Below are 22220 nucleotides of genomic sequence, written 5' to 3'. Positions count from 1 at the left end.
ACCCCGCCATTATCTCTTTAGAGTTACGGTACACCCCGCCATTATCTCTCTAGAGTTAGGGTACACCCCGCCATTATCTCTCTAGAGTTATGATACACCCTGCCATTACTTCTCTAGAGTTAGGGTATACCCCGCCATTATCTCTCTAGAGTTATGATACACCCCGCCATTATCTCTCTAGAATTTCTCAACTATTTTCAGACACTAAACACCTATGAGTAGGATCCATGAGGAAGCCTCCAGACACTAAGATGTCAAGTTTATTTAATGCCATGAAGAAACAGTATTAAAACTTAAAAGTTTTATGTTTTTGTGTTTGTTGGTTTGTTTGTTTTTGCCTAAATGACAAGCATCACCACAACCAAGGACAGTGTTGATTTACTAAGACTCGAGGTCTTGGTTTGTTCTTTCTTTTTCTTTTGCTTTGAGGAAAAAAGTGACTAGAAGGTTCTATATCCAAACACCGGAAAACAAAAAAATGTAATTGCTGTAATGAATGTGGAGTTTCCTTATCAGCACGTAGCTGGCACTGTTTGTGATGCCACAGAGCTGGGCACAGGGAGAGGCTGCTGTAGCAAGCTGGCAAGAGTTTTTGCATAGAATGTGTCCCCCGAGTGTTCAAAGGACTCTTGAGATGGATAGAAACATCTCTCAGAATCACAGCCCACCCAGGTCCTGCTCTTAGCCTGGGTCCAGCCAAGTGTGGTGTCCTAAGTCTTTCATGTTCTAAGACACAAATGTGCGCATAGCGCATGCAGGAGTGTTGCAAGCGTTCTGGGCTTCCACCACGTACACAATGCTCACATCAGAGGGGCCATCACGGTCTTTCCTGTGTCCTGTGCCAGATGTGTACTGAAAACAACCTGCTTCAAGAGTCGTTTGGGGGGGGCTGGAGAGATGGCTCAGTGGTTAACAGCACTGACTGTTCTTCCAGAGGACCCGGGTTCAATTCCCAGCACCCACATGGCAGCTCACAACTGTCTGAAAATGCAGTTCCATGAGATCTGACACCTTCACACCAATGTACATAAAATAAAGTTAAATAAATCATTAAAAAGAAAAAAAATTTTAAAAAAAAGTCGTTTGGGGCTTACAGATGGCTAAGGAATCATGGCCTGTTTTGTAAGGCCCAGGTACGCACACACCAGGATGAACTTGCTCTAACAGAGGCGCTGGTGACGTGACACGCTGGTGGTGTGACACATCCTACATGTCTAGGACAGGGAGCAGCCCCTCAACCTGAGGGCCAACCCAAGGCGAGGGCTGCTGTCACCTGCTTCCTCATTCCAAAGTTTCCCTGGGGGCCCTTCTTTCCAAAAGTAAAAATCGACTTTTCATAGAGTAAAAGATGGGGGGGGGGGGGGACAAAAGGCTCAAAACCAATCTCAAGACTCTCAAAGTTGGAAAGACACCGGCAGGGACAATGGAAAGGTAAAAATCTCAAGGATGGAGAGTGGGGGAATTTGGTCTTCACATGAACAAAACATCTACTCGCATTACGGAAACGTATCTTTAAATAAAGCTGAACGCGGAGAATTAATAACAGTCTATGGGATACTCTCATCCCTGGCTAAACAACCCTCTGTCGTGATGCACACCCCTGTGCTGAGTCTCACCCAGCAGACCTTATCCCAGGCAGCATTCACCAACTCCGCCAACCAGCCCACGCACCTGCACCCCTTCCAGAGCCTCGCTGTCATCCTCCAGGCTCAAAGGCTTTGCATTCTTCACTAAAAGCATCTCTGTCTCCAACCACCTCTGGCAGACTGCGAGCAGCGACCTCACACTTTCCGCCTTGTGGAGACTGGCATCCTTTAGTGTCATGAGAACTTTGGCAGGCTGTAGATTATCCTGGACCAGAGGAAACAGAGAGAGCCTCTAAACCTGGAGCTAGGTTAGTCAGGGACTCAGGTGCAGCCTGGCTTCCCCTCAGACACCCGAACACTCACGCCGCACAGCAACGAGCAGAGACACCAAAGGGAAGGGGCTTCAGTAGCCGCTTGCTACCCACCAGTGCAGCGGACACAACATCAGGCTGAGGACTTAGGGAGGAGCCGCAGAGCAGCTGGGAAAGGAGCAGCTAATCCCGAAAGTTCTACTCAAAGTCAAACTGGAACCAATTTTTTTTTTTTTTTTTTTTTTTTTTTTTTTTTTTTTTTTTTTTTTTTTTTTTTTTTTTTTTGGAGATAGGGTTTCTCTGTGTAACAGTCCTGGATGTCCTGGAACTCACTCAGTAGACCAGGCTGACCTCGAACTCAGAGATGTCTGCCTCTGCTGGAACTAAAGGTGTCTGCCACCATTTAATAAAAGAACATTTAAAAGGCACCTTGGGTAAGACCTTCTGTTCCAAAGTGAAATAAGCTTAAAATGGTTTCCATGGGCTAGGATGATTGACAACAAACCATTTGACTAGAGACATAACAAAACCCCATGAAATTAATGCTGAGACCTCTATGTCATTACACACGATACCCAAACTTTAAAAGAACTGGTTTAAGAAGCTGGCGTGACCCCAGTAGGATTCACTGGAATTGATGGCCCAAGAGACCCAAACTCCAGGCTCTCATCTCTGCCCTGTTAGGAGCCACTAATGACAGCAGGAGCCCAATGTCCAGACTAAAAAGAAGTCACTAAAGTTAAGAAGATAGAAGCCTTGTAGGATGACGACGACAACCCAGCATCCCGCCTGGCCCCAGGGCACCCCCCACCTCCAGCTCCAAAACAGAAAGCTCCCTACTGTCACCCCCAATGATCGAGGCCTACCTGTGGAGCCGAGCTGTGGGGCACCAAGGCCAGCCCCGTGCTGACACTGTCCTGCTCCAACTGACCGTCATGTTTCGCCTGTGCATTCACACAAGGGGATGAGCAGCCAACAGATGCTTCGTGAGCCTGTTGCCGGTCCAGCTCCACCTGGCAACTCAGGAAGCGCCGGTGCAGCACTTGCAGCTGGTGGCTGAGGCGAGCGCACTGCATTCGCAGCTGCTGGAGCTCAGGAGGCTCCTCAGGGGTGGCCAAGGTCTGCTGTTCCAGAGCATGACAGAAGTGTGTCAAAGCCAAGAGGATGGTCTCCAGCTCAAGGGAATGAGTTACTTTCCACTTCTTGATGGTGTCAATCTCCAAATCTCTCTGCACAATGACTGCCTCCTTTGCCTTCAGGATGGCTTCAAATTCTTGGATCCGGGAGGCCATGCCTTCAACCTCAGCCTCTTTGAGGGCCACACAATGTTCTAGTTCAGCCAAGCGTCTTGCAGCAACCTCCTCGGCATCTTGTAGACGCTGCTGCAGTGCCTCCAGGACTTGGCTGTGTCCATGTGCCTGGTCTGCCAGAAGCTGGCCAAAGACCTCCTTGGCAGCCTGTGCAGTTTCCAGCTCATTCCGTAGGTCCTTTTCACGCCGGTCTTCTGCGCGGAGGCAGGACAGCTCGTCGTGGAGACTGTTAGCCTGGTGATCACTGAGTTCATGCACCTTGGGCCCCATAAGGGTCAGCTCACTCTGCAGCTTCTCGATGACTTCATGGAGCTGCTCAATTTCTTCTGCCTTATTCTTCTGTAATTGTTCTTGGTCTTCCCGCAGAGTGTCGATGATGGCTTTCAGCTCCTCAATCTCGGAGTTCCTACTGGGGACAACCTGAAGAGGAAGCACATGAACGAATTAGCCCGAGCCTCTCCTTCCCAGTACATAGTGCTGTAATTAAAAAACGGCACATGAGAGAAAGACACCATGCAACAGAGTTCACGTGGAGGGGTTTTTATTAGGGGAAGAGGAGGGGGAAGATGGACCTGTGGGGACAGGCGCAGAAGAGAAAGGAGAGGCAAAGGGAGAGAAGGAGGGACAGAGACACAGGCAAAGAAGGAGAGAGAAAGATAAAGGAACAGACAGAGAGAGACAGATGGGGGGAGGTGGGCAGGGCCCTTTTAAAAGGAAATGTAGCAAATGTGCACAAGGTCTTCTTAGTGGCTATAGTTGAGGATGTGGCTTGCCAGAATCTCAAGGGCAGGCCAGTACCCAGTATGGATAGATGTCTGAATACTAACACGCAGAAGCAGAGAAGCACAGAGACAGGAATAAGCCAATACTATCCTCAGATGGATTTGTAAATCCAAACACACTATGCCCACTCTTCGGGTACAGAGAAACGATGCCCACAAATCTCAACATAACTCATGTTCCCTACCCCAAAGCTCTGGGTTTAAACTCAAACTCTAGTTTCTCTTCAGCCTTATATTCTTCTGTGCCTACTCATGGGGCTGACACACCGCCAGCTACACTCAGAGACTCCTTACTCTGTAACCACTAACTCACTTGTCTGATTTTCTTCAAACAGCATTTAGACTTTAGGTGTCTGTCATGCTAACATCTGAAGTGAGAACACAGGCCAGAGGCTTTGCAAGCAGAACTGAATGAACCACAGCCGTCTGGGGAACACTGCACATACGGCGGCCGGCTATAGACTGTCTGTCTCTGCAGCCATCTGGGGAACACTGCACATACGGCGGCCGGCTATAGACTGTCTGTCTCTGCAGCCGTCTGGGGAACACTGCACACACGGCCGCAGGCTATAGCACTGTCTGTCTCTCTAGCCGTCTGTCTGAGTGAACAACCCCCCACATTGTGGCTCACAAAGATCTGTAGTGAGACCTGGCACCCTCTTCTGGCCTGCAGGAATCAGGCAGGCAGAACACTACTGTGTACATAATGAATAAACAACTCTTTAAAAAATTGAATTATCAAAAAACTTCCCCAAATTAGCGAGGTATGGTGATATATATTTTTAGGCAAGAGATCGCTGAGTTCAAGGCCAGATGGGGCTTAAAAAAAAAAAAAACTGCACAAATAAAATGAACTTCAGGCCTGGCAGTGGTGGCACACGCCTTTAATCCCAGCGCTCGGGAGGCAGAGGCAGGTAGATCTCTGTGAGTTCAAGGCCAGCCTGGTCTACAAGAGCTAGTTCCAGGACAGACTCCAAAGCTACAGAGAAACCCTGTCTCGAAAAACCAAAATAAATAAATAAATGAACTTCAATTGCCTTTATTATTAAGACAATCAAAGAAGAAATCTCATCATGTTAACACTTTCAGAAGAAAATGGGCAAGTGGGAAAGCATCCTCCTGATTTTTTTTTTAAGATTTATTATTTTATTCATGTGCATGTGTCTACGCCGCATGTGGGTGAGAACCCAGAGGTCAGAAGGCGCCACCAGATCCACTTGAGATGAAGTCACAGGCAGCTGTCAATCAACTGACACGTGCTCCACATCTTTGTCAGGCCTGAGCACAAACCCACTTACCAGTGTCTTACAGTATCATTCACAGTGGCATAAACACTCCCCACCACTGTCTCTACACTGGCCGATTGCGGTGGCACAAACGCTGTCTCCCAGCGATTCTGCATATTCACCACAGTCGCACAAGTACTACCCGCCACTGTCTCTACACTGCCTGCCATTCACAGCAGCGTGAACCCCTACCAGCGCCTGTTACAGTTCACTGATACCAGTGCCCATGGAAGACAAACAACATGTATCAAAGCTCCCCCCACTGTTCAAGTTTGGCTTCCTCTCCGTGTGGTTTCTGCCAGGGAGCAGCTCTTTTGCTTCTGCAGCCAGGTGTTTTTTCTCCCATGTAAAGGAGGAAGACGGCATAATGGTTTTAGGTTTGTCAGGTCTTGGTTTTTTGTTTTGTTTTGTTTTTTTGTTTTTTAAACTCACCAGTGGAAAGGGTGTGTCTATAAGGCCCAAATGATGCTTTATCTCTCCCCCTAATTATACCAGGGGTGGAGGAACCTTCCCCTAAATGCCAGCGCATCAGGACTTGAGCAAACCGTTAGTGAGGAAAGCACCTGGGGACTTGGGACAGGGCCACTGGCTCTCCACTCTGAATCCTAAGAAGGCTGCTCCAAGCAGCACCCAGAGCAGAAGCCTCCGCTCTCTACTACACGGGTTCCTCTTCTACTTTGGAGGGAGGCCTGTAGGTACTTTGTGGTAGCCTCGGCATTTACACAACCAACACATACTTATTCTGCAGACAGATCAGAGTTTACCTTGAAGGCCACCTTCTCCTCTTCAGGTCCTTGGAGGCTGTCAACAGCAATACTGTTCTGTTTATCTAGTTTTAAGTTCAGATGTAGTATTTATTTATTTTTACTTACTAAGTCATCTTTGTCATTTTATTTTATTTTATGACGCAGGGCGGTGTAGCCCTGGCTGGTCTGGAACTTCCTTACTAAACCAGGATGGCCCTGAACTCAAGAGATCTGCCAGCCTCCTGGGTGCTGGAATTAAAGGCATATGCCACCACACCCAGCTACTAAGTCATCTTTGATCTTTTCTTGCTGTTCTTTAAAGTCCAAACTCTTTCATCTAAGTGAAGAAGTGTTGAAAATTATCTAATATTATAGCTGATTTAATAATTATTAAAGCAACTTTGGAAGATCTCAAAGAGCAGGTATTATCTTAGAATGACATACATCCCCAAAAGTTACAAAGTATATCCTTTGGTCACAATGCTGCTACCTGTTTTTGGATGGTCAACTTTCAGGCAGAAGTGCTCAGGGCCGTGAGGGGACATGGGGCTGCAACTCGGCAGTCCCAGACAGCTCATGTTACTTACCTCATTCTCATCCTGCAGGAGTGCTCTCTCTGTCACCTCTGGCTGGGTCTCAGGACCCCTAGGAGGGCTGTCCTGAGAAGGCACAGGAAACCCAGCTTCGTCCGCCCTACACTGTGGTACAGGGGGTAGCAGCAAGTCACCCGCGTGTTCTTGCTTTAGCACCTCTTTATCCTGTTTTGGGGGAGGGGGGAGAATAGATAATTTATTTTAGGCAAACAAGGAATTGAGGACCTGTCTAGACTTACTACAGGGCCCCCAAAATAAAAGTCCCGTTTTAGTCTCATGCCGCATGCCCAAGAGACCCAACCCTATGAACTGATCCACACAGTGTCCGACCCGTCCACAGTTCACCACCCCCAGGTTGGTGCTTTTCCCCAACTAGGATGCGCAGGACTTTACTTTGAATTCTTCCATGTGTCTTTTCTGTCTCTCCAGTTCTTCCTGGAGCTGGGCCATTTGTCTTTGTATGTTGACATTTGTCTCCTCGAGACGTTTAATTTCTTTTTCTTGGATTAACAATTGTTGATCTGCAAAATCTTTCTTTATGACCAATTCATTAAATCCATCTAATTTTTCTCTCAATTTTTCTTGTAACAATTCAACCTAAACACAAAAGCAAACGTAGAAAGAACGTAATAGAGTTAAAAAATCTTGCAAATAAAGCAGTCTATAACAAACCAACTAAGGTGTGATCTGTTGTTTCAAATCTCGGTGTACTATGCAACTACAGGCAGATCAGCAGTTGTTTAAGGACAAAAAAGAAGCACACGCTAAGCAGAATATAACCTCGAATGCATTAGTAAAATAAAACTTATTTTGACAGAAAAGAACGGAATACTACAGGGACTGGAGAGATGGCTCAACAGTTAAGAGCATTAGCAGTTTCCAGAGATCCTTTGTTCAATTCCCAGCAACCACCTGGTGACTCACAGCCATCTATAATAGGATCTGATGCCCTCCTCTTCTGGAATGCAGGCATATATGCAGACATAGCACCTTACACATAAAATAAATCTTAAAAAAAAAAAAAACAAAAAGAACGGCATACCGCTTTAGCAGTTAAAATAAAAAGAGAGCAACAACATGAAAGGAACTAAGGGAAGAAGAGTGATAAACCAGTCCTAAGAGGCGACACACAGGGCAGGTTCCAGGACAGGTGCCAAAAATATGGAGAAACCCTGTCTTGAAAAAAAAAAACCAACAACAAAAAAGGAGGTGACACATAATTTCAGTTCTAAAATGCTAGACCAGGAGCCTACACCTTCGAGCCACACCCCCTACACAGCCTACAGCTCTCTCTGGAAGTCAAAAAGTCATCAGTGCTGTGCCCTGGCAGCTCTGTTTATAAACCTGCTCCATGCTTTCTGTCATACACACATCATGTTGAACAACATCATGTGATGTGAAATTCACGCCACCCCTAGAAAGCTGTAAAGAGCCTAGTGTTTTCTTTGTCCAAGAGCTCTCGAGATTCTTCAGGGAGGCTGCTCACGGGGAGAGACTCATCTGCCCACATCACCCCTCTCGGGAAGGCTCCCCACCTGCTTATTCTCACTCTTTTTGTTTAATTTTTCAGATGTTTTTATGTATATGTATGTATGTTTTGTCCACATGTATGTAAGCACACACAGTTGTGCCGGTGTCGGAAGAGGGTGTTGGATCCTCTGGAACTAGAGTTACAGGTGGTCATGAGCCACCATGTACAAGTGCTCTTAGCCACTGAGGCATCTTTCCAACTCCTTGTTCTCACTCTCAAAGGGGGACTGGAGAGATGGCTCATAGGTTAAGAGCACTTGCTGCCCTTCCAGAGGACCCAGGCTCAATTCCCAACAACCACATGGCAGTTCACAACTGTCTGTAACTCCAGTTCCAGGAGATCCGATGCCCTTACATAGACATATGTGCACACAAAACACCAATGCATAGAAAGAAAGAAAGAAAGAAAGAAAGAAAGAAAGAAAGAAAGAAAGAAAGAAAGAAAGAAAGAAAGAAAGAGGGTTGTAAAAAAATAATAGAAAAAAGAAAGGCCAGGTAGTGGTGGTGCATGCCTTTAACCTCAGCACTTGGGAGGCAGAGGAATCTCTGTGAATTTGAAGCAAGCCTTCTACACAGTAAGTTCCAGAACAGCCAGGGCTATGTCTTGAAAAAGAAAAAGAAAAAGAAGAAAGAAAAGAAAAAAAAAGAGAAGGAAGGAAGGAAAGAGAATTTTAAATTTATCTATGTGTATGGCTGTTTCGCCTGCATATGTCTTCCTGTGCACCACATGCGTGCAGCATGCACAGAGGCAGAAGGACACCAGATTCCTGGAGCTGTGATGAATGGTTAGCTGTGAGCCATAATACGGATGGTGGGAACAGAAGCCGTGTCCTCTAGAGAAGCAGCCAGTGGTCCCGACTGCTGAACCATTTTTTCCAGCCCCTTATTCTCACTCTTACTGAAGGTCCTCTCCAGGTTTTAAGGGAAGCTTCTCCTCCCGTTTGAGGTCCCATCACGCTTCATTTCACATATTATCTCCACATATTTCTGTCGAAGGCTCTCGATCCCACCTGGAGACCCAATCGCAGCCTAGAAGCCTGCTCAATCTAATAAACCTCATCCCTACACATCCGCCTCTTTTCTGAACCAACCGCTGCAGTCCTTTTTGATATGTAATGTACAACACTGTGGGAAAGCATCGGGAGGAAGTGGTACCGAGGGCTGCCCGGCCTGTCTGCATCCCTTCAATACAAGGCTGGAAAGCAGGACTCTCGCTCAACAAGATCTGGCTCTTACTCCTCACAACTTCATGGGAACCCATTCTTTCCTTAAAATAAGTTTACTTTTTAAAACAGCACAAGCAAATCAGCTACAGCTACCTCAGTCAAGGGGTTGCAGACCTCCACAGCACGAAACGAAAGCACAAAGAGTAAGCAACAGGGTGGTGCACACAGCCCCAAACCGCCAAGCAGGGTGAGGGAAAGCTGTGCTAGGAAGCTGCAAGCCATCAGCTGACAGAAGGACGAAAGCAAAGGAGACGCCGTCATCCTACCTCCTCATCTAGCTGCGCACACTGTTGTTTTCACATCCATGGAAGGCAAAATGTAAAGAGAAACAACACTTTAAAATGTCGCAGTAATTAGTCACCCCCACACACCGGACACCACATGCTGACCTACCTGGCGGTCACGGGACCCAGGAGGCCGTGGCCGGGCTGCCTGGCGGAGCTGCTCCTCCAGCTTCTGGATTTCCTGCTGGAACTCTTCACGCTCGTGCTCACGCTCAGCAGCCTGCTCCTGAACGAGAAGTCACACGTGAGGACCAAAGCCAAGGAATGAGGCTCCAACCACACATTAAGCGTGTCTGCTGACCCCGTAACATCCCTTTCGCCACGGTCAACTTTCAAAATGGAGCTAAGAAGTCATCTAACGCTAAATTGCAAAGGAGATCCCCGAAAGAGTCATGGTATTTTGAAACTGCTGGAAGACAGTTTTGGTCTCTGTACAAACAGACTGATGCAAGAATGCAGCTGGACTGCTAGAAATTTCTCCCAATTCCATAGGAAGGAATATGGGACAAGAAGATGCCAGGATAACTCAGATTCATCTTCCAAAATGCAGGCAGGACGCCAAGCACCCACTCCAGTCAAGGCGACAAAGCCATTGAAATGAGTACTACACACAAGTCTGCAACATGATGGCACAGAAGCTATCCATGCTCTCGGTTGGCTAAGTGATGTAAACAAACAAACAAAACTTCTTACATCCATGAACTGACGCTGGCTACGTAAATGCTTGTCTAGGGCAGCCAGCTGCTGCTTCAGGGTGGTCACTTCCTCAGTCAGCTGGGCGCAGCCCCGGTGCTGCACAAGCTGGTCCTCCAACTCAGACTCCAAGACCCGCATCTGAGAGAGTAGGGTGGCACGGTCCTTCTCAGACTGCTTCCTGGCCTCCCACTGGTCTCTGGTCAGAGATTCCACTTCCTTCTGCAGGGCTAAGGATGCCAAGAAAACAGACATGGAGTCCTAGCTCAGAGCATGGACTTGTCCAAGCGGGGCTTGTGGTGACTGTCAGTGCCGGACCTTGACAGACTGCTCATAGGAACAGGAACTGGAACGGCGCGACAACTTAGAACAGTCACCACATCCAGCTGCCTTGAGATTCAAGCATGGTCCCCATGACAAAAGCCAAGCCTCACCCCTCTCCAAAACCTCCCCCCTGCAGAGTCGTGACAAGGGAGCTGAGCCAGCCGGTCTCCTCCTGTCAGACTTCAAGCCCACACCCTAACATACCCACAAGTCTGTAAGATGTTCTCAGAAAAAACCAAATTACTTCTAAAAACAAAAATCATTCTTTTAAAGTGAAAAGTGGCAAAACTTTAGAAGCCTAACACGAGTGTGTCCTGAAGTCGGAGGGGGTACACCTTTAATCCCGGCACTTGTGAGGCACAGGCAGGTGAAGCCCTATAAGTTCAAGGCCAGCCTGGTCTACACACAGAATTCCAGGACAGGCAGGGCTGTTAGTACTCAGGCATCTGTACTGGACTGCCCTGGGGGTCCTGACAGGCTATGCCCTCAGCTGTAGCCACTAAGAGCACCTCCTGTGCACATTCACTACGTTCCCTTTCAAAGGGCCCTGCGCACCTCCCATCTCTCTGTTCTTCCTTCCTTCTCTCCCTCCCTCTCTCTCTGCTTCTCTGCCTATCTCTCTGTCTGCCTGCCTCTCTTCTCTTCTGCCACTCCTGTCTCCAGAGGCTGGTCTCCCTTCTCCCCTCCCCTCTTCCCCCACCTGAGCATCTTTCTCTCACACACCACTTTAAAAACAGTGTGTCCTGGTAAGCCAGTAATATGTCACAATATTCTGCAATGTTTGTCCACATGTGTGTTCTTCAACATGAACTCAGCAGGAGGTAAAGCTTAGTGGGGGGTGGGGACGGCACACAGTGGCTCTGCAGGACTCACAGAACCAGTGGCAAGTCCTGAGTGACTACCGAAAGGCAGAGACACAAATTTCATTTCATCAGCACTCAAAACTGTCCATCTTTTCTGACAAACTAGTACCATCTCATCAAAACTCCATGCTAGGAAGTCAGCAGTTACAGTAAGCTCTCCTTAAACATGCAGTTATAACAATGTCAATTACAAACTTTAAGTAAGCTCAGCCAGTTGGCATTGCCTCATCATAAAGAAACACACAGGCCCCTTTAAGGGCTGATGTCAGCATCTTCCATTTGACTTCAGCGGGAGGGAAGGGGACGCGGCTTACAGGGGCTGTGGAGATGAGGACCTGATGGAAGGCAGACAAGGCATAAAGCCACAAGCAGGCCCAGACCCTCCCCAGGTCACCTGCCAGGAGTCCTGCACAGGGACCTGACCCAACAAACAGCATTATGGTCACAGAGCATCAATTCTTGCAAAACAGCACAAATAGGACTTAAAATTGCAGAAGTCATTAGAGAAAAAAGTAAATACCACCGTGTTGGGCAAGGTTTTACTCTTTATTTTGCATTTAGAGGGGCCCACTACCCAGCTCCCAAATAAATCACACACGGAGGCTTATTCTTAGTTATGAATGCTTGGCATTAGCTTGCCTTGTTTCTCGCCAGCTTTTCTTAACTTGAATTATCCCGACTATCTATCGCCTCTGGGTTTTTATCTTTCTTTCCTTGGTATCTTAGTTTCACTCTTACTCTATGGCCATTTGGATGGCTGGCCCCTGACGTCCTCCTCCCCTTCCTCGTTTCTCCTATTTATACTCTCTGCCTGCCAGCCCTGCCTATCCTTGTTCACCTACTGGACTGTTTGTTCAGCTCTTTAAGACCATCAGGTGTTTTAGACAGGCAAAGAATCACAGCTTCACAGAGTTAAACAAATGCAGCGTAAACAAAAGCAACACACCTTAAAATAATGTTCCCCAACACCTGGGACAATGCTGCCATTTTTTAATGAATGATTATTAAAGACTATAATATCATTCAATAATTTGCCAGAAAAGCTCTGAAGCATTTTTCCTCTTAGTCAGTAATTGGAAAAATTTGATGCAAACATACAGCGATCATGCAGAGGGTACACTCTCTACAAACCTGTGTCCTCGTGTGCGGAAGAGTCAGGAGTGCCTACAACAGGAAACAAACCATCACAGGGAAGGAAAGAGCCCAGACCAGCCAGCCAGCAGCACTGGGGCCTGCACATCTGGGACACCACTGCTGCCCCCAAGTGGACAGAGTCCAGCCCCCAGCGGGTTCAGGAGTTCATTTTAGAGGAAACTAGGAAAACAGACAGTAAAGACAACACTACCCCAAAAGTAGCCATGACATACACCTAAAGAAATGAAGAAACACCCAAGAAAAGTGAGGCAGGATGGAGTTCTCAAGGTTCCTGGGAAGTTGTTCCATATTTGCAGGACCCCAGGTGGCTTGAGGTCATCCCAGGAAGCCTGTGGCCAAGGAAGCCACAGCTGCAGTGTTGGCTCGAGAAAGAGAGGCTGAGGGGATATGAGCAATTCGGATCCACAGCCCCAGGGTGGAAGGGTAAAGACACAAGAGTGAAAATCAAGGCTGTGGAAACAATTCCAAGTGACCCCCAGCCGAGAAGAGCAGAGAAGTTACAAGAGCCTGCAGTGACAGAGCCCAATGAGAAGGGATTCTCTGAGAACAGTCGGCCAAAGACGCGCTCCTAGAGAGGCCCAACCTCAGCTTGGGTCTCTGCCATCACAGTGCTACACAGTGTGATGATTGCGGGAGACAAAAATGTAAGGGATGGGGAGTTGACAGCCCCAAAAGATTCCCAAAGAGCTCCGAATAGGCACATGGGCTACATGAGTAGGCTGCAAACCAGTCCATGGATGCTAAGGCTCTACCTGCTACATCATAGTAAAAAAATACAAGGTGTCCAGGGACGGGATTCAGGCACAGGGTACAGCCCTTGAAAAATGTTCCAGCATAGAAAAGGGGCCTTAACAGAAAGTAGGACATTTAACTGAATGAGCTGGGCACAGGTCATTTTCTCTCTCTCTCTCTCTCTCTCTCTCTCTCTCTCTCTCTCTCTCTCTCACACACACACACACACACACACACACACACACACACACACACACNTCTCTCTCTCTCTCTCTCTCTCTCTCTCTCTCTCTCTCTCTCACACACACACACACACACACACACACACACACACACACACACACACACACACACGGTGGGGACAGAGGGAAGCACCGGAGTTTCTGAAAACCTGTGAAGCAGGACACAGTTACAATTACGACCACCAGTGTCAAGGAGGGAATGGCCCGAGAGTCATGTTTGCCCAGCTATGTCCCAGAGAAGGGAAATTAAAATAAAGGCACGGGGGAAAAATACAGGAAAAGCAAATAGAGAGGGCAAGGCACTCACGAAGTGGAAGTGTTTCTGACATGTGGGAGACAACCTGCTAAAGCAGCGGGGTGTGGTTCTGGTTTATCCATTTTCATTCTGAACACAGCTAAGATATACATAAAAACCTGCTGAACATGGTGGCATGCCGCAATCCCAGCACTCAGGACACGGAGATAGGAGGCTGGCTAAAAGACTAGCCCAGGCAACACTGTAAGCCCCTGTGCCTCCAGAAAGTAAAGATCTCATTTTGAAAGTATACTGTGGTTTGAATCCTGAACATTCCCTCAAAAGCTCCTATGTTAGAAGTCATGGCCTCAAATACAGTTGTGTTCTGAGTCAGAACCAATACCAGACATTTATCTTCAGTAAGATTTTAGGCCAGGTCATTCCCCAGAGCTTGATACGTTAACCTGCTGCCCCAAGGGCAGTTCCTTCCCCAGAGGCACAGCTCATTAGCAATGTCAGCCTTAAAGGCCCATCTCCCTCTGAACCACTGCAGAGCAGCTGGATGCTACACCCTAGCCAGCTGTCCTTCTTCCCGTGGCCTGCCCTTCCCATAAAGCATCCCACCCAACCATGAACTCCCCAGACTGCCTCCTTGCTTTTTATATTTCCACCTCCTCAAAGACCAAGTTTATGTGTACGCTGGGGTCAGCTGCTGCACCCCCGTCCCACTCAGTCCTCCACCATCACCAGCTCTCACCAGCTTCTCTTTCTTTTGCTTCATTAGTGAAAGTTTCCTTCTGGTTCCACAGGACAGAGTTTTCTTCCCTCAGCGTGGCCAGTTCCTGGGCTGCTTGCTGCAGCTGATTCTGCAGGTTCTCCAGCTCCAGGATCAGCTGCTGTTCCGACTCCTCCTTCTTCCCCAGTGTCTCCTGCAGATCTGCTTTCTCCACCTTGAGTCCTTCAAGGAGCCCTAAAAGACAGGCCAAGCGCAGAGATATGCTTCACAGGTTTTCTCTGGTGCTACCCATGGGGAAGGATGAGAGGCTGCTGGGACTCTGGACAAAACACTGATGTGGCCCGCCCGAGTACTAGAAGGTCAGGGCAGGTCACTTCTGGGGGAGGTACAGGGTCAATAACACTCAGTGAAGGGAGCTGGGTCTCCAGACAAGCAAAGCCCTGGAGAGAACTGCACTCCAGGGAGCCCATTCGCCTGTGCAAAGATCCCAAATGTTCTGTGACAAGATGGCCATGGGCAGAGCCGGGTACCATCTGATGGCTGAGAGACACAGATGCGCCAGTTGTGGTGGTGCACGCCAGGAGGAATTGCTGAAGGAGGCAGAGGCAGGAGGATCACAAGTTCGAGAGACACAGATGCACAGAAGATGAAAGCCCAGTGCCAAGTGACAGCAGGCACTGCAGGGCCCTCTGGAGCCCACAAACAGATCTATCACCAACATGGGATCCCCAAGCCAATGATAAATAAACCAAATAAAACGTCTACTGAGGGACAAAGCCAGTATTTCACCCTGACATTTTGCTATTAAAGACCCTGCTTCCCATGCTTCCTGCAGGACGGACATACCTACTTCCATGCCTCAGTCTGGTTACACAGTACGCCACTCACCCTCTGCAGTGTGCAACTCCAGGGTCAGCCCATCCTTGGCCGCACTCTCCTGCCTCAGGCGTTCCAGCAGCTCCTGCTGCTTCTGCACAGCCTGCGCCATCTCCTCATTCCTATGACGGAACTCTTTCTCAACACAACGATGGAGCTGGCGTGCTTCCTCCAGCTGTTGAAATACGTTTGAAAATCACAACTCCATATAAAAAATACAGAGGGTATAAAAAGGAGGAGGAAGGGACCAAGACCCCAGGTCCCCAGCAGCAGAGCTAGGGCTGAGAGACAGTGCCATGGCAACAGAGCCGTCTCCACATGGCTAACAGCTCCTCATTAGCTTCCTTTACCACCCCCTTTCCAGCATTTGTATCTCTAGAACAGGCCATCTACAGGACTGGGCCTCTTAAACACAAAACACGTTCACCTCACAGCCCCCAGCACACAAGAGAGCATCCAGGCCCAGGCCTCCCTTGGCTCCTCACTAATAGCCTTCCTTGGGGCTCAAGATGTCCACAGGCCTCTAAGGTCTTTTGCTTCTTCTTTGAAAATGGTCCAGAGGCCACTTCTAATGTTTCTATCCTCCCATCCTCCAACAGGCTGCTTCCTCCTGGTTCTGCCCCTTCCTGCAGCCAAGGTCAAATGTGGTTCTGCCAAGAGGCCTGTCTGACTGCAATCCAACCCACAGCCTTCTGCTACCGGCCTTGCATCAGCTTTAGAGAGCTCCTGTACCTCCCACAAGGCTATTCCCATGATGGGTGTGATAGGCCCTCTAACGTCTCCCCATATCCTTCCCCAAAGACACATCCTCCACAAGGCAATGCTTTTTCGTTTGTTTTTGTTTTTTGAGACAGGGTCTCTCTGTTGCTCTGGCTGTCCTGGAACTCAGAGATCTAACAAAGCAAGAGCTAATGAAACAGCAGCCCTGTGGTGCTCGCTAGGATGCTCCCGCTGCAAAGGCTGGGCCTGTGGGCCATTAGATGCTCTCAGAATGAGGGGCTTCCTTACAGATACACATGGTGACCACCCAAAGCACCTGATTATAAGTAAGATGCTAGACATGTTGGTTCCTGAGAGAGGACAGTAGATCCCACTAAAGAACTGGGCTTATGATTTGATGGGAAGTAAGAATCGGAAACTCTAGTCTCCATCACCTAGGAGGGGCACTCACTCTACCGCAATGCTGCACATTGATCTTGTCACCCGCTAACCTCAGAAAAAGAATCTCATTTATTGCTTTCTCTATCTTCATATTTCTGTCTTTTTCTTTCTTTTTTGTTTATCAAGATAGGGTTTCTATGTGTTAACAGTTCTGGCTTTCCTCAAACTTTCACCCGCTAACCTCAGAAAAAGAATCTCATTTATTGCTTTCTCTATCTTCATATTTCTCTCTGTCTTTTTCTTTCTTTTTTGTTTATCAAGATAGGGTTTCTATGTGTTAACAGTTCTGGCTTTCCTCAAACTTACTCTGTAGACCAGGCTAGCCTCAAACTCTGCCTCCCAAGTGCTGGGATTAAAGGCATGTGCCACCACCACCTGGCTCACATTTCCAGTTAATAACTTTTCCAATTACCAAAAACGTTCTAAGAAATTGATCAAAAAGTCCATTTCTTAGTGTGATCTCCAAATAGAAAGCATTAGTATTCAGTAAAGCAAAAAAAAGCGGATTTGCAGGTTTCAATTTTTTGTTTTTGTTTTTAAAGGACAATGTCTGGCCTAGAACTCGCTATTAAACTAGGCTGGCTTCCCATGTGCTGGGATTAAAAGTATGTGCTGCTCCTCCTGGCCCTGGTGCTGCTTTTGAGACAGGATCTCATATAGCCTAGGTTGGGCCTCAAACTGTTAAACAAGAGATGACTTTGAACTCCTAGTCCTTGTGTCCACCTTCTAAGTGCTAGGATTTCAGGCATGACAAGCCCTGTTTACATAGTACTAAGGATCAGCCCGGGGCTGTATCAACTGAACCATATCGACTAAAGAAGCATGCATGAGAGCACCATCAGTAGTAACAAAGATTAAAATCAACAAGGGAAAGCGGACAGCACCCAGAAAAAGTCAGGGGCTTCTGCCTCTAAACACCTAGTGCAAGAAGGGGTACTGGGCGCCCCATGGGTTCGGAGCTACCTGAGAAATGAAGATACTCTTTGTAGCCTGCAGGTTGGAATGAGAATTGGAACCTGGCAGTGACGGTGGTAACGTAGCATCCACCCAGCTCTGTCAGGGCATCACCTGTCTACCCACTCCCCCATTGGCCTCTGTTATGGCCGTGGGCCTCACCTGTTTAGTAGAGTCCAGGGCCATTTCCAGGAGGCCATCCACAGCCGAGCTGAGGCTCTGGTAGACTTTCCTAATGGGCTGCTCACACTCCAGTGTGTTTTCGGGGCTCATAAAAAAGCTTTCGCACACATGACTGCTAATTTCTGACACTGAGGACGTCTCCGCCCCTTCAGGCAGAGTTCTATCTATCTCAAGTAGACCCTCGTCAGACCACATGTCGCCAAGGGCTGCAGCTGCAAGATAAACAGACAGACATCCACACCTTTACCCAGGGAGCTCACCATCCAGTTGAAGAATTTAGGGGAGGTGGCGGATGACACACCTTCTTAGCAAAGGAGAACCAGATAATTTTACCTAGGCCTGACCCTTGTCCTCCCGGAGTACGGGAGCTGACAGTGAACACAGCTCCTGGGGAACATTCTCGGATCCTTTCCTAGGACACAAGGCCCTAACAGACAACCATCTTTAGCATGTACCTGCTAACCGGGCATCACTTGTATCTGCAGCATCCACATCCAGGAGGAGCCCCGCACGCTCACTGATTCGGCTCTTTAGGGTGACAGCAGCCTTCAGTGTTTCTCCAAACAAATCGAGCAGTCTCCTCAGAGCATCGCGGAGTACTTTCCTAAGACAGAGAACAACCATCATCCTTGGGCTGCTCTTGGCCCTGGGAATCCTCGCAAAACGCTGATCACCCATCTACAAACACCAGGTAGAGTCCAAAGCCATAAGACAATATCAGAAGCCCACCGTCCCTGACCCTGACGCTAACTAACACAGGAAAATCTTCCACAAAGAAACTATTTTTTTTTTTTTTTTTTTTGGTGGGAGGGAACGGCAGTTGGTTACAGGGAACAAAACTTTGGTAAAACAATGGATTTTGCTACTGTTTGGTGACATGAAGAGCTGGCAAAGCGTCAGGTATGCAGGTACTTAATGTCAAGTCTTTAAGACTTGACGACGACATGGTGGCATCTCTAAACCCCAGGTATCAGTATGTCCAGACCCCCCACAGCAAGTGCAGCGGGCTGGGAGATGCAGCCGTGCTGCTGCTAGTTAGGCAGCCATGTGATGGGGAAACACCCACCCTTCGCTCCGAGCCAGGTCTGCATCGGCCCTGAGCATGCAGATGAGAGTGGCGCCCTCCTGGTTCTCCCGCTCCCGCCTCTGCTGCAGCCTCTCCAGCTCCGTGCGGCACTCTTCGAGCTCCCGACTCAGCGAGAAGACCTGGCCTTTCAGCTGTCGAGAAGAAGGGAAAGCTCTGATCAAACTACTCAGTTAAAGCGGGTGACTGCAGAAGATGCCACCCCAAGTTTATATTACATTCGACAAAAACGACAAACAGGGGTGACTGAAGGTGAAGTACTGGATTTTCCTTCATCATTTACTACTTACCAAATACGTATACGTAAAGAATTTCTACTTGTTCCTGATACTAGAAAAATGAATGGGCAGACTCATAGAATTCATCTATCAAATAATCATTCAAAACAAAACCCCTGTACCTAGTCATTCACAGTGAAATTAGTCACCACACAGACAAAGATCCTTCCTACATGTTTTCTCTTCAAAAAATGGAGGCGAGCTAGGTGTGGAGGCGCACACCTTTCATCTTAGCACTCAGGAGACAGGGTGGGAGGATCTGAGTCTGAGGCCAGCCTGGCCTACATAATGAGTTCTAGGAGAGCCAGAGCTATGTAAAGAGATGCTGTCTCAAAAAAAAAAAAAAAAAAAAAAAGCAAGACAGAGGCTCGGCACCTCGGTAGTTCAGGACAAGTAGCAGGTAGGCTAGCTTTCTTGCTGCTGGCTACAAGGGCTTCCCATGCTGTCCTAAGTAGTAGCCAGATCACAGTAATCTGATAGCTCTTAGCTTACATGGGAAAGGTACCAGCCAGAGCACCCTTAATCCAAGGGCAGGCCATCTGTGAGTGACAGAGACTTTCCAAGAGTCCATGGGTCTGCTGACATGAACATGGGCACCTCAAATGAAAGAGGAAAGTTCAAAGGAGACCACAGTTGCCATCCATGCCTGTGGAGACACCAGACAGAACATAGCCAATAATCACCCTCTAGTCAAACAGAAGGGTCTCTCCACGCCCCAGCCCCCATCGCATATGCACATCTGTGTCAGGGCAGAGATCAGCTGACATGCTCCAGGTCAGGATCCAAAGACAAGTGGTCTCAAGTAGAGAAGCTGCACACGGCACAGCAGCAAGCTGGGAGCACACCTACCCAGGACACCAAGTGCTGCAGCAGGTCACAGCGGGGGGGGGGGGGGGGGAACAACTTATAAAGTACAGAAACTGCGGGGCGGTGGTGGCGCACACCTTTAATCCCAGCACTCAGGAAGGCAGAGGCAGGTGGATTTCTGTGAGTTTGGGACCAGCCTGGTCTACAAGAGCTAGTTCCAGGACAGGCTCCAAAGCCACAGAGAAACCTTCTCTTGAAAAAAAAAAAAAAAAAAAAGTATTAAATAGGCATGCTAGAGAGATGGCTCAGCAGTTAAGAGCATTTCGGCAATCATGAGGCACCCATATAACCCAGATGTTCTGGCAATCTATCATAAACCCCGCTCCAAGAGGCTTAGAGACAGGAGGATCACAGGGACTTGGTGGCTTCCAGTCTAGCTGAGAAAACATGAGCTCCAGGTGCAAGTAAATATCCTGCCTCAAAAGAATAGGCAGAGAGTGATACAAAAAAGGGGAGGTGGCATTTAACACTCTGGCCTCTGTGCATACACATGCACAGGAATGTTTAAACAGGAAGAAAGGGCAGCAGGAGAGCAGACTGGAGTAAGGAGTGTGATTCTGTAACTGCTCACTATACAGAGGCTAACTGGAAGCAGTGTCAGCGCAGAGACCACAAAAATACAGACCCCATAAAACCACTGGCAGAATCAGGCTAACGCATAGGTAGCTGAAATTTAAAAAAGTTTCAAGATAGGAAACAGTGACCAGGAGACAGAGAATGAATAGCACACACCAAGTGTATTGAAACTATGTGCTAAGACAGTTTACGGCAGAACTTAACTCTCCAACAGCCGGTCTGCAACAGACTCCTGGCACAGCCACGCCTGACCCTACAAGTGGCCTGGAGGTGGCTACAGCCATGGCTGATGGCTGACATAGTCCCGGAGCTCTGTCTGTCTACCTGCTTCTCTCTCACCCCATCCACTCACATTTGGGTTGTGGGGGCTAAGGGCCCTCGAGCAACATTAGCCAAGAAAAGAAGGAAAAGCAAGTATCTTAGTAAAACTGGATTTGAAAAAGAAAGGCCAACACTGAGTAGGTGGTGGGAGTCCTAGGTCCGTCTGGACTACGTGATAGGATCCTGTCCAAAAAAGAAGGAAGTGCTAAACAACCAGAAAGGAACGAAGGAATGAACAGGCTCTGCACATAGAGGAAAATCATCTGAAGGACTCGCTGAGGATCCCCTGAATTCATGATAGTATTATTAAGTTAATTCGAACCCTATGAAAGAACCATGTTCTGACTCAATCTGGAGTAACTTCTGGGGTTGGAAATAGCCGTGTGTTGCTATCGACAGGTAGCGAGCTGGCTAGCATTCGTTATGTCATGGAGCCCTGTACTTTTTACTCATATAGGTTCAAAGTGAAAATTAAAATTTCATATTTATTAACTTACCCTCTGGAACTGATAAAGGTTTAAACTTGGACAACTCTGTGGTGTTGCGGTAACTGAGAACTGGATAAAATGGCACAAGTGCAGAGTTTCTCCAATGGTAAACAGATTTCACAGTGCTAGATGTGGCTTTTCTACATGCACGCTCCAGTAACTTTATTCACTATAGCATTTAATCATTTATTAATGTTTTCTACACCTCTGGTAATGAATTTAAGTTATAGTAAGTGTCAAATAATCTTAATATAAAAATACAACTGAATGTTGGAATAAGTTTGATACTTTTTATAGAGCTATGTTTTCAAAATTAAATTGGTAACTTAAAAGAAAATTAAACTGAGGGTTGAAGAGATGGCTCAGTAAGAAAAGGTGCTTGCTGCACACTGTAAGGATCTGAGATCAAATATCAGGTACCCAGGTGAAAAGCCTGGTACAGCTATATGCTCAGGTAACCTCAGCAATGCTGGGGGAAGAGACTACAAAGTAAAGTCTTGTTTCAAACAAAGAAACAAAACACCTAAATCTCTTGTCCACATCTCTAAGCACAAGTCTAGCCTGTAAAAGATGGGTAAGATTTCTCCTGAGAGAGCTATAAAATCCAGTGAGGGATATTACTACAAACAGCCACTCCAAAGTTTTGATGCTTCCATTCCACAAAGAAACCAATGTTTCAAAGTCTATTGGAACACCACTATCAAGGCATTCTGAGCTAGTCCTAACACAAGCAGGAGTGAGGGGAAGAGCACCACGATTAGGGATGGAGCTGCAAGACTCCAGAGGCTCCCAAGGGGA

The 22220-nt window shown here is 47.7% G+C and overlaps 1 protein-coding gene across 5 annotated transcripts in view; it reads right to left on the bottom strand.

Moving 5' to 3' along the window:
• Pcnt (pericentrin) overlaps positions 1–22220 on the bottom strand; it is an 81737-nt gene that overhangs the window by 26632 nt on the left and 32885 nt on the right. For 4 of the 5 annotated variants that reach the window (XM_050140211.1, XM_050140220.1, XM_050140238.1 and 1 more), the window contains 12 exons: positions 18875–19026; positions 18264–18412; positions 17788–18020; positions 15523–15685; positions 14656–14868; positions 10348–10577; positions 9764–9880; positions 9637–9657; positions 7008–7211; positions 6609–6779; positions 2764–3627; positions 1672–1851 (listed from right to left, as the gene is read on the bottom strand). In XM_050140211.1, coding sequence (XP_049996168.1) covers positions 1672–1851; positions 2764–3627; positions 6609–6779; positions 7008–7211; positions 9637–9657; positions 9764–9880; positions 10348–10577; positions 14656–14868; positions 15523–15685; positions 17788–18020; positions 18264–18412; positions 18875–19026 — 2697 coding nt within the window. The remainder of the gene's footprint in view (positions 1–1671; positions 1852–2763; positions 3628–6608; positions 6780–7007; positions 7212–9636; positions 9658–9763; positions 9881–10347; positions 10578–14655; positions 14869–15522; positions 15686–17787; positions 18021–18263; positions 18413–18874; positions 19027–22220) is intronic. The other variant, XM_050140229.1, reaches the window with a different exon arrangement.

This window comes from Alexandromys fortis, unplaced genomic scaffold (assembly GCF_014885135.2).
Source record: "Alexandromys fortis isolate MF-2015 unplaced genomic scaffold, M_Fortis_MF-2015_v1.1 scaffold_9, whole genome shotgun sequence".
Lineage (NCBI taxonomy): Eukaryota > Metazoa > Chordata > Mammalia > Rodentia > Cricetidae > Alexandromys > Alexandromys fortis.
This window is presented reverse-complemented; position numbering and strand designations above follow the sequence as displayed.